A 12,633-nucleotide genomic window follows, 5' to 3' on the forward strand; every position below is an offset into this window, starting at 1 on the left:
GTGTAATCTGACCCAATCTGTATAGTATGATTGAACTTGACTTTGTAAAGTGGCTTGAGATGACATGTTTCATGATTTGGCGCTATATAAATAAAATTGAATTGAATATATGTTTGTTTGTATATATATATATATATATATATATATATATATATATATATATATATATATATATATATATATTACATATATGTGTACATATGTTTGTATTTTTGTTACTTTAATAAATCAATCCCCATTTCGAACACACTGTTTAACAGTTTTTTCCCCCCAAAATGATTGCAATCATTACACTTTAAGTAAATGTATAAAACGGCTTTATTTTTCAGTAACAACTGTTGGACAATAAAAGTCATTATGTTTATTCACAGAATGTTTGTGCTGTTCAATGTCAATAACAAAATGAAAAAAGATACAAAAGGTAAAGGTTTAATATAATAAAACCAAATATTTAGACATAAAACTGAATACAAATATGAAATGCTTATATACAATTTTATTTTCCCACCCTCCTCATCTCCTCCAACCACTGCTCCTTTGTAAGGACCTCAGACTGTGGGCAGTAAATCCTCCCACGGTAGTGGCTATGCCCAGTCTCTCCTGTGCGGAAGAGGCCACATTTTTTGCACGTATTAGCCTGTACCGTTCTTTTATATGGCCTCTTTCTTGAGGGTTGGTGGTGACGGCTGGGTTGAGAGGTTCCCTGCATTTGTGCAGGCAGGACAACCTGATATAGAACCACAGGTTGTCCTACCTGTGTGAAGACCTGTTGAGGGACCCCAGAAGCCAAGGGAGCCATGGGTGCACAGCCTGCTGGGACCGGGAGAACCGCTGGGGCCGCAAAGAGCTGCCTTTTTGCAGCACCTTTAGGGAGGATGGAACATGGTGCCTGCCTTTGTTTGGCCTGACCAGCTGTACACTCTGACAGCTGATATTGATGTTCATGCTGCACTGGCACAGGAATGGAAGGCAGCACTTTTGGGTCCAACAATGGTTCTTCCGACACTGGTAAGTTGGTAGGTACAGAAGTTCCCTGAAGCGGCACAGACAGCTCCTGCTTCTTCTGCCTGCCATTGTGCCACTGGATCAGGGTGGTCTGATTAACCTCCACCAGCTAAATCTCTGATCCCTGCATCACTCTGCCATTTCCGATCACCAGCTGACTGATTTTACGATAGTCCCTCAAAATTAGGGACCACCGTGATTCTGTCCCTTTGCCTTTCCATTTCGGGGCTGGGTGCAGACCACAAAGTCTAATAAAAATGGCCTCCACCAACCTACAGCAGTCAGGCCACTGTGCAGGAGCACTGCTAGCACCTAGCACGCAGCGGGTTGTGCTCTCCACACCAGGAGTTTTGGAGGGCTTCTTTGGTGATCGAAAGCGTCCACTCAAAAGTCTCTCCTGGTGGCGTGCTGCATACACAACCCGCTGCTTGTCCCCATCATCCAGCCTCTGCCAGAGCTCCATGATGCGGTCTGCCTGTAGGTTGGTGAGACAGAGCGAGGTCTGCTCCCGAAGCCCCACCAAGTAGTCAGCAAGCATGTCAATGTGCTGGTATCAAGGCACATTCTGGTCTTCAACAGCCTGTGAATATTATTAAGCACAAAAAAGAAAATTACAATTTAAACCTTGAAAACAACCAAACTGATGCTTTAGATGTAATAAACCATGTGAAAATGCACAACAGTAGCAAATAGCTGTTACTGACCATCGTTTCATCTGAGGTATCTCCAGCCTCAGATATGCTGGAGGCCAGCGGGGAGATGCCTGGAGACGCCGTGCAGGGAGCAGGTCTGGAGGAGGGACTGGGGGTCCACTGTGGAGGAGGCGCTGGGAGCTATGAAAGGAAGCCACTGTGGAGGAGGCGCTGAGAGCTGGGAAGGGAGCCACTGTGGAGGAGGCGCTGGGAGAAACCTCCAAATCTATCAGTGTAGGGTCATCTGTGAAGTCAGAGAAGCCCTCATCTTCTTCATCTACCCCCGCATCGTGCTCCTCAATCAAGCGGGCAGTCTCCTCTGAGTCGGGGTTCATGTCCTGCAGTGCCTGACCAGTCTGCTGAAACAGGTACTGCAGTCCGATGAGCTCACCTGAGACAGAACAAAAAACATAATGAACAACACAGACTGGAATATGTAAAACCAAGTAAGCTGTATAAAACATTAATATAATGCCTCAGCTGAGTGTCAACTGTAAAACCTAATTTAATATAGAATGCAAAGATATGGTTGAATCCTTTAAATAAAAATGTTTTTTCCTATGTTCAAGCAACATCTTTATATTATCTATAATGTGCTCAAGTTTACTGTTGTTTTTACTTAATGAGCAAATCCTCCCCTTGTCATGTTATTTTGTATGCTTTATAAAAATAAAGAACATTTATGTAAAAAAAATTTTTTTCACTGAAAGCTGGGGTTATTGTGATGCAGCGTAAGAATTTTAGTGAGGTCACAAACACAGCCTCATACTTTTCCTCTGGCCTAGTAGTAGTGATGTCATTCTTACCTGTGTAACGTGCGGGGGGACAGAACTCAGGTGCCAGCTTTCTGCCAAACAGCTTCTCGTAGTGTTTATTGACAGAATGCAACAAATCACCAGAGTAGCAGCACGACGACGACTTCTTTATCACCTATCCTGGTTCCACCTGTGCAGCCCTATTTCAGGTAAACCTGAAAATTCAGGCTGTTGGCACTGATTCCTAGAAGCAAAGTCAACACATGAAACACATCAAATACACAAACGCACATCAATGACAAAGCACAAATTTTGGTTTAAATAATTTAAATACAAACCTGGTATGAAGCGGTTGAGGTGGAGATGAAAAGACTCCAAGGAAGTTGAGCCTCGGGCACACCTGAAGACCGGCAGCCGCACACCTCCCTTGGTCAGCTCACCGGTTTTGGTGTAGAGAGCGACACCTGCTGGGTCTTGGATGCACTTAACATGTTTTTTTCTGGACCCGCCAGATGTGCTCCATCCTCTCCTGATCAAACAGAGGAACGCCAAGGGAGTCGTTGCCTTGGGGCCCCATCAGTGCAGCAATCAGCTCCTCCAGCAGCCGAACCGTGGTGTCCACTCCTCGTGTCCTCCGTCGGCAGTGGAGAGCCAACTCGTCCTTGGTCAGATGCTTGTCCACATCTGTGGAAGGGAGTCCCTGGGCCGCAATTGCTGAGCCTTGGCTTCACGCAGCAGTGCTAAATCAGCCGCATCCCATTCAAAAATGCACGTTGACATGCGTGACACGTTGACAGCTGATGGGCATCGGTGGTGCATCCCAGGGCAAGCCGCTGCATGAAGTGCCAAATATCCAGCCTCACCACAAGCTGTGGCCACCCGCTGAATCTGGCCTGCAGCTTGGTTGTTTCTGCTGCCTCGGCACAGCAACCGCAGTCCACGTAAAGAGCAACAGGGGGATCCACACCGGCCTGCTGGTACCGCTTCACCAGGCCACTCGCCATCCTGTCTAAACCAGCTCCCTCCTGAGCGGTCAGGACGCTGATTAGAATCTGGCCGTGCTCGTTTCCCACGGAGCTCAGCCAGAGAGCTGTTCCCTTTGCAGTCCCAGCAAGCTTCTTTGTGATCTGAACCACAAGACATGAACAGAGCCACACACAATATGGTTGTGAAATAGCAAAATGCTAAATAACTGAAATGCCAAATGTAGTTAATAGAACCCTATTTTACAGAAAACAAGATTGTTCAAACTTTTTTGTGGAATCCATCTTAAGAATGGTGCCATACGTTGAGGTGATGTGGGCCTTGATGTCGTCGAGCCTTGTCAAAATCTCCTGGCTATAGACAGACAGGAGCCACTTACAGCTGGGGACAACTTCAGGCTCCGGACGCTCAGGGAACGTCACAGGCAGCAGACCCTGGTGCCGGAGGAAGCCCATACACGCAGTGGTGTACATTGACACACGTTGCAGCCACTCCTCTGAGTGGTTCTCCCTCAGCTGCTTTAACACTCGTGTGGGGCTGTTGCCCAGGCCCCTCTCCCGCAGAAGCCGAATCACTCGGACGTCACAGGCATACCTTGGTTACAGATAAAGAAATCAGCAAGATTGTACAGCATTCATTTGGATATGGAAAAAGAAAACTGGACAAAATATTCACTTCTGAGTCATGATGACCCAGAATCCTGACCTGTGAGCCAAGTCTAGTTGTTGGAGGACAGCTTGGCTCCAGGACACGTGTGAGCCTTTACATCTGGTACAAATCAGCATCTCGGTGACCATAATGTAAATGCGGTCAATGTACAGGACCTGCCGCGCCCTTTAGTGAAGCCCTGCCCCAGTGAGCTGATGCCCACCACACGCAGGGTTGGGGCAGACCACCTTGACCTTCCACAACTTGTACGGCATCCACACAAGCAGTGAATGGGCAAAGAAGCAGTCAGGTGAAGGTGGCTGGTGGTAGAGGGGACTCGGCTCCGGTGGGTAGTACCACAGCTTCAGGTTGTCCTGCAGCTGTGGTTTGTCCGTTGCTCCCATCTTAAACAGTCCTTTGCAATCCACCGATGGTCTTCAGGTGGGAAGCCCTCTGACCACAAACGGGGCAGCTGTGGAGTTACAGCAAAAAAAGAAAGAAAAGAAGCAATGTATAATCACGCTTTGCTATCAGAAAAAAAAAATATCAGTGCAAGTAAACTTACAGATACAGGAGCAACCACCGGTATCTCAGGTATTAGGGCTGGTTCCTCGGTTTGGATGTCTACAGCCTGTGCAAAGTTTCATTATCAGATACTTACATTTGTAAAAGAACACTTTATTGTGGCACAAATAATGAAGTGGAGAGCACCAGAAGCTCTGGATGAAAAGGTGATCACTCACTGAGATGGTTGTGCTGACTGCAGAACCAGGCATCTCCGTGTCTTGTGTGACTTGTTTCTGTAAAATAAAGTCTTAAGAAACATTCATAAACAACCCACTTTTCTACAGTAGAATTTTAATTGCAATTTACCTGAGTCATTTTTCTGGCCATGGCCAGATTTGGCTTTGCAGCTGCAAGATGTGCACCACTGAATCTTAGCTTGGTAAACTGACAAACCATAATCAAAGAAATGTATAATGAGTATTAACAACTAAACTAGTACCATGGACAGGTTCATTGGTTGTCACTGCTTGTGGCCTATAGCTCCATGTGCAGCAGGGGATGTGTGCAATGTTACAGCAGTCTGCCGAACACTTGCAGCAGGGGACGTGTGTGAGGTCACAGCAGCCTGGGAAACACTTGTGGTTGATGCCTCTGGTGTTGTAGAAGATGGTTGCTGTTTCAAGACAATTCAAGGCAACAGGAGATACATTAGTGGTCACTTTTGGAGATGATATTTGAACTATACTACTATACTACATAACTATTATGGCTACCCAACCTTCTGGATGTGGAATCCACATAAGCATCTCCTGACACCACCAAACAGGGATTTCTGTCCAGGCTGCATCATTGGACATTTCTCAATCTAAAAACAATTGTAGATTTAACTAAATCAGTTAATATATGTGGTGACATCGTAATTTAATTTCATACTTATCCCATCTTTATTAATGTGTCAAAAGCCAGTTTATGCAGTTAAAATTGGTGACATATTAACCGTGATGTAAACAAAAACAATATAGAAACATACCCTTTGATACAGCTCGTGCCACTTCTTTTGTCTCGGTGCAGGTCTGTTTCCCTGCCCTGCAGGCCATGACCCTGTGGCAGCAAAACTCCTCAGTCGTGCCATCCACACAGTGTCTGGCATTGGCTTGTGTGATTTTGATGCCTTAAGAGAATTTTAAAAATAAAAGGAAGCAAGTCAAGCACTTTTGAAACTCTTATTAAAACTAAAATAATTAAAGTATAACAGCATTATAGGAGTATACTAAATTAATGGGTGTATTTAATATAATATATATAAAATAATTCAAAATATGTACACTTCAACTACCTAATCAGATCGCATCTGAGCTGGTTTAGCATTTCGTTGTCTCTGTAATCAGTGAAAATTATGTTTTATGATAATCAACTTGTAGTTCTCCCAAAACTGCAGACTTTTAACTTCTCGGCTGCTGTCTTAGCCAGCAAACGTTTAAAAAATATTTTGTTGTTAGATAAAATGAATATTATATATATATATATATATATATATATATATATATATATATATATATATATATATATATTTTTTTTTTTTTTTAATACTCGATGGATTATTGAAAACGCTATGACCACGATATCAGTGGTAACTCACTCTGTAGCTTAGCTTAGCTTAGCACCGGCTTTGTTACGGTGGTATTACAGGTATAGCAGTTAAAACGTTATCTTATACTCATGGTAATATCACACAACATTGTAATAAAAGTGCAGATACTTACCATATCGCTAAAAAGACCAACTTCTCTTCTCAACGCGGACTGAATGTATAGTGCTCTGGGAACTTTCCACTCTATGTACCGGTAGCAGCTCCAACTTAAACGCGATTGGTTAAAAGGTTAAACCCGCCCACCCTCAACCCTGAAACGCGATCGGTTGTGGATTTTCACATTTTCAATATTCCTCAGACATTATTGGTCAGTTACTTCAACATTTTTGTCCAAACTGAACATTACTTAAACACCATTGGCCCTAATGTTCAACCCTTTCCCGGCCGATTCTCCGACCGCAGGCGCTCGAGAAGGTTGCAAGTACCCAGTTCGATCCCCACAGCCTGCACTCTGGGTCCCTGAGCAAGACCCTCAACCCCCGATTGCTCCCCAGGCGCCGCACAGTGGCAGCCCACTGCTCCCCCCAGGGGATGGGGGAGCAGTGATCTCCATTGTGAGATCAATAAAGTTCAATTAGTATTATTATTAATTAGTATTTGCATATTGTAGCTTGTTTGATGAGCTTTAGCTCAAAAGTGTGTCAACTCTAAGAATCTTACATCTGGACTAAAAATGGAAAGCCTGTTTTTCATGCCAGGAATCACAGTCAACACTGTGGGCTGAGCACTAGAATTGCCCCTGATCACCACCAACAGGATAAGAAGCTGGTTCAGTAGTAAAGCAGGTTAAATTAACCTTGTGATGTAGGTAGAGCACCTAATAGTAGAGCCGGGAGTCAATTTTCTTAACTAAATGATACCTGCAACCGCAGGTGTATCTATTAGCAAGTTTACCACTTCCTGTAGGTCACTTTATCACTTAACCATGTTCTTAGTATACACCCCCTTTGCCTGCACTTGGTTGTGTACAATTTTAAAGTGCTTAGCACTGACCTTACTTGAAGAAGGAAAACTGAAAGCTTACAAAAAGATTGTATTTTCTGTCTAAACTTGGTCTAAATTTCTCCTGCACTTGGTTGTTTATATTATTTTAAGTGAATATGACTTTCAAAGTTTACCAAAATCTAAAAAATGTCAAACTGCATTTGCTTTGTTTTACTTTTTACTTATACTTCTTATTACATTACTTGAGTACATCTATTTTTACAGTAATTTTCATACTTAAGTACAAGACATTTCAGATACGTTAAGACTTTTACTCAAGTAACATTTCAGTCAGTGACTTGGACTTTTACCAAAGTCATATTTTGGAGAGGTACTTATACTTTTACTTGACTCCGAGATTTCAGTACAACACTGATCACGAGTAACGTTGCGATTGTGCTGCTAACACAGCAGTTTTATTTGAACTTTACTGTAGTCCAACCACTGTTGCAGAGAGGTAAAATCACTTTTTTTCTGTGTAAAACCAGTCCAAAAATAACTCAGAGTCTCTTTAAGAATAGAATAGAATTAAATTGTATTGTCATTGCACTGTCACAAGTACAAGCAATGAAATATGGTTTCTCTGCTTTTAACCCATCCCCTAGGGGAGCAGTGGACTGCCACTGTGCAGCGCCCGGGAACCGTTCTGGGGTTAAGGGTCTTGCTCAGGGACCCAGAGTGCTGGCACTGGGGATCGAACCGGGTACTTGCATCCTTCTCTGAGTGCAAGCACACTGCTCTAACCACTAGGCCAGCACTCCCCAATCATAAGTTAAAACGCAGTTAAAATGCCAGTAAGCACTTTTAGGTAAAATGTTTCTAATAAAAACATTACCTAAAACCAGAGAATGATCCGTGAAACCTACTGGTCAAATCTGACAAGTTTTAAACACATTTAAATGTTGTTTAAAACAATAAAACCGGTCTAGAAGAACTAATGAAATGTGGATTTCTTTCATGTGGGACCATGTGTACTGCCTGGAGCCTGCATGCATCCTCCTCCATACATCCACCAGGCCGTGGGAGGAGACCAGAGCGTGCTGAGCTGCTACATGCACTCTGCATGATTACAAAAGAGTGGTCCTCTGTACAATTAAAATCCCCTCAAATAAAAACGTTATCCTCAGACCCACAATCCCCCAACTTCTCCCCCGCTTTTTCTCTCCATTGGTATTATCAATTAAAACCACATTAAAATTATTAAAATCAGCCCTGACTAAAAGACACCTTCCTGGAACAATGTGTTTTACTTCCAGTGTATGGAGGACCAAGTCTTCCATATTTAAAAATAAATACCCTATATATTTCTGTGATGCTATTTATTTCTGCCTGTTGTTTTTACATTTCTGCCTGTCCTTTTTACATTTCTGTATGCATTTCTGCCTTATTATGCAAATGAGGAGGGGCTGTGTCTTAAGGGCTCAACTTCTGCCCATTGGTTGGTTAGCATTTTACTGCATCGGTTAATTCTACATGGCTTTTCCCCAACATGAAGCATTGTTTAGTAATGTCAAACTCAGCAGGCAGACGTTCAGTGTCTGACCTCTTAAGGGAAGCTGCTAATAGATTGGAAGAATTAGAACGCTGTACATTTGGGATCTGAAATGTTTTTCTGTGGTTTCAGATTCGGCTTTTCCAGATCAATAACTCATTGGCGGATGATCTATTCTACAAAACAGACACCTCTCCGCAACCACAGCAAGGCAGACAGTGAGCTACAACCATAGTTTCCTCAAAACGAGTCTCCCACCGCGCTGGGTGAATTACATTGGACCCTATGCAGAACTCGCTTGATAAGAAAATATTGTAGTTGATTATAAAAGGCACAATATGAATTATCAGATTCACATCCAGGCAATAGAAAACACTACAGATTGTCATTATTCTATCCAGTGGTGGCTGGTGAAAAAAAATCTTGGTGGGATTGGCCAATAGATTTCCCTGCCTAACTCAGTACATGCATATAAATTAAAAGTCGGAAAATTACTACGATTCCACAATAAAAAAACATTGTTCACAAAGGATTATTTTGGTGGTTTTGTCTTATTAATCCTTTTCACAGACTCATGCCAGAGGGTTTGCATACTTTGTACATGTACGTATATTATTACGAAACGAACGTTTATGTCTTGACTTAAATATATATCCTAATTTTTTATTTATATAATGATTTAGGTAGAACAATGACTAGTGCAAAATTAAGTTGTATTTACCGGAGATGAAGTGTAGACTGCAAATTCTGTCGTGGTATGATGGCTCTCACAGTTGACTGGAATTGTCTGCCTGCATCCTTTTCATTGAAATTATCCATTTCTTTCTTCGTCCTTCGGTAAACAAGAGAAACGTACATCCGACGATTTGGAATGCCTCTGTGTGCAACCGGGAGCACAAGTCGTAGGCATTGTTTAGATTCCAAAAATAAACTAAAAGTACACTCTAATTCACCCGTTTTGTCACGCTGGTAGGCGAAAACAGTACTGTTTTTGCCAACCACCGTGACCTGGATGTAGCGCGGATGTAGCCCGTGACGTCACGCGTGAAGTGCACCTATCACTGTGCAGCTAGGGTTATGACTCCAGGAGCCCCAAACCCATTCATTTTGCCGATGCTGATTGGCCAAATATTTATAAATCTTCCCTAGCAACAGTATATGATTGGTTATTTCGCTACACTTGTAGGGCTCCTTGAGTCATAGCCCCACAAGTGTAGAAGAAGAGAAATGATACGTTCTGTTGGTGGAAATGCACTGTTAAATGAGAGTCAATTGATAGAGTCAATTAGTAGAAGCGTTTTAATAATTCTTATTACATGTAGCCATGTACTATTAAGTAAAAACTGACATTAATAATACTTTTAAAATCTATATATATTTTGACTTTTCCCCTCCACATCTAGGGAGGGCAGCACCCGAGCGCCCCCTATGGGCCAGCCGCCACTGATTCTATCCATGTTGGTCTAATTTGTGAATAAGGCGGAGTTTCATCAAGCCAGTTGTCAGGTCTTAATACCTAAAACATCATACAACACATACAAAACCAATTAGTTTGGTTTATCCCAACATTTCCCCCCTCTTTATGGTGTATAATGTCAGATGAAAGATACCATTACAATTTTCACTAAACAGACACTTCATCGATGATTTTCGGCTGCTAGATCATGGAGTAACAGCAACATTACCACGTACACTCGGAGGGGTTGTAAGTTCACACATGGTCGACAAATAACATTTTCTGTTACAATTGTCTTCTTCCTGGTCATCTGCATAGTCACTGGGAGCCAAAAGAGGATACTGTCCCTGCGGAGGAGCTATTGCAGTAGTTATTAACTGGTGCGTTAAACCTCTAAGACATGGGATGTCTTAGAGGTGCACCAGCACCCACAAAGGGTCAAGATGGCGGCAAACTGCCAGTAACATATCTAGAGCAATTCTATTCTGAAAAGCCATGTGTGAAATCGCAGCCAGTTGTCCATGTACTGCTTCAAAACCACTCTGTGTCCTATTTCCTAGTCGTTGAGTAAACATCCAGCATCTATTACTGCTGGAACATCTTGGAGTAGCGGCCTGGGACCCATACACACTACGCAGCTTTGTCCGGACATGTTAGCAGCTTGCTCCACCATTAACATCCAGTTGTTTGTTTGTCCTGAGACTCCTGTTGTGACCTGAAACCATTCATTGGTAGTGAGGGGGCTGTTTATTATTAAGGGTACCACCTCTGAATCTGTTTTGGGTCCCCGTGTGAGTGTTCCTTCTTCAGAGATTTTGTTATTCATTTTGTTTACATTGAAGGCAGTTACATTAGGACAAAATCCTAAATGAACACAAGGGTCCTGTCCGTGTTCTCTCCAAATACAAAGCATTAATACATGACAAGGAGGATTTATGTATTGACCGGAGGATTCAGGTTTTTTTTTTGTTTGTTTTGCAGTGGTTCACTAGTTGTATTGAATGTAAAAAAAAAAAAAATCTTTTCCTGCTAGATGCATTGTCATTCTTCTTTTCCATATTTTAGCTCTATTGGAGTGGCCATATGATCTTTCTGGCCATCGACCAGTGGTTGCACAAACATTTCCCCAATAATGTCTTGACTGTTTCAGGCCAGTACTGACTAAGTACCAATCGTTCCCTTTCCAGGAATCTCCGCTGAAGCCTCCTATCTTTATTTTGCTGATGTCTTGTACCAGAACTGCCTGCAATCTTGTACTGTTATAACAGAAATACAGATCTCCTGTTCTTCTATGTTCTGTTTTTAAACATGGGTTCGGGAAAGTTGTTGATAATTCGGGTGATTTGTCATAATAGTCTATTGTGGTTTCGACCAGACTGAAGAAAACGCACGCGATTAGCAGTAAAAGAGTATTCATTTTCTCTTGTTAGTGTAATACAGCTTAATGCGTCATTCAAGCTGAATTCCTCTACTTGGTTCCGTATCCTCTTTTGCTTCGTCGACTTTCGGATCTCACCGACTCTATATGTCTGGGTCCACCCTATTATTGGACTTATAAGTACTTCCCCTATCGGAGCTTTCACCTTGAATGACCTTTTTACAATGAGATAAATGGATCCAGGTGGACCTTTCTGCTATTTTTACTGCTGTAGGGGTGGTAAGGAGCACTTGAAAAGTCCTTCCCACTTGGGTAAAGTTTCTGTTTCATGGCTACTGTGTCAAGGTTCATCTCAACTCATTTAACACACTAAGTCTCAACAAAGAATTCATTTCAGAACCTTCTTGCTGAACCAGCCTTAAAATACTTCACAAATTTCTAAAACCCCCAAAAACAAAACCCTTAAGTTTGTAAAAGAAAGCTCCACTGTGTATATTTCCAGAATATTGTTGTGATGGTAGTCAGAAGCATCCCCATGTATCTTTTTATCTTATTTTGAAAAGCTCAGCTTGAGAAAAAGGAAGTGTGTGCATACCCCAGCGCACACCATAGACATAATATAAGAGTAGACGCGTCATTGGGCGGGTTCTGCCTATGCTGCGATGCGTCAGAGCGTCCGCCATCTTAAATGTGGCAAATCTGCAGTTACTCAGTCACTTAAACAGTATCAGAGGGACTTTAATCTCTGAATATACTTTGTATTCGTAGTATTTTTTTGTAATATTACAAGTTTATTTTCGTACCCTTTAGCTTCATTCTCCTGAATTTATTCTCCTAAAGAATAAAAATATTTAAAATAATCTAACCTGGCCCTATTACTCCAGGAGTGAAATAATTCTGCAAACTGTGATTATTCTGGAAATGTTCCCCCTTAATTCTCATAATATGATGTTTTTATCATAACATTATCACTTTTGTGTTTGTTTGTTTGTTTATTTTTACTTTATTGACCTAGGACTTTTTTTCTCATATTATTAATTTTACGTCTTTAATACTCACCCAAAAAGTCTGTTCCTAAAGG

The 12,633-nt window shown here is 42.1% G+C and overlaps 1 protein-coding gene across 1 annotated transcript; it reads right to left on the minus strand.

The window, feature by feature from the left end:
* Window positions 1-300: 300 nt before the first annotated feature.
* Window positions 301-3,456, minus strand: LOC118558811. The gene is made up of 5 exons (XM_036129369.1): window positions 3,231-3,456; window positions 2,958-3,136; window positions 2,504-2,627; window positions 1,710-2,088; window positions 301-1,585 (listed from the first exon to the last, which is right to left on the minus strand). Exons 1-5 carry the CDS (start codon window positions 3,454-3,456, stop codon window positions 1,390-1,392), a joined length of 1,104 nt encoding a protein of 367 aa, XP_035985262.1. The 3' UTR covers window positions 301-1,389.
* Between the last annotated feature and the right edge of the window lie 9,177 nt (window positions 3,457-12,633).

This window comes from Fundulus heteroclitus, unplaced genomic scaffold, assembly GCF_011125445.2.
Source record: "Fundulus heteroclitus isolate FHET01 unplaced genomic scaffold, MU-UCD_Fhet_4.1 scaffold_161, whole genome shotgun sequence".
NCBI classification, from domain to species: Eukaryota; Metazoa; Chordata; class Actinopteri; order Cyprinodontiformes; family Fundulidae; genus Fundulus; species Fundulus heteroclitus.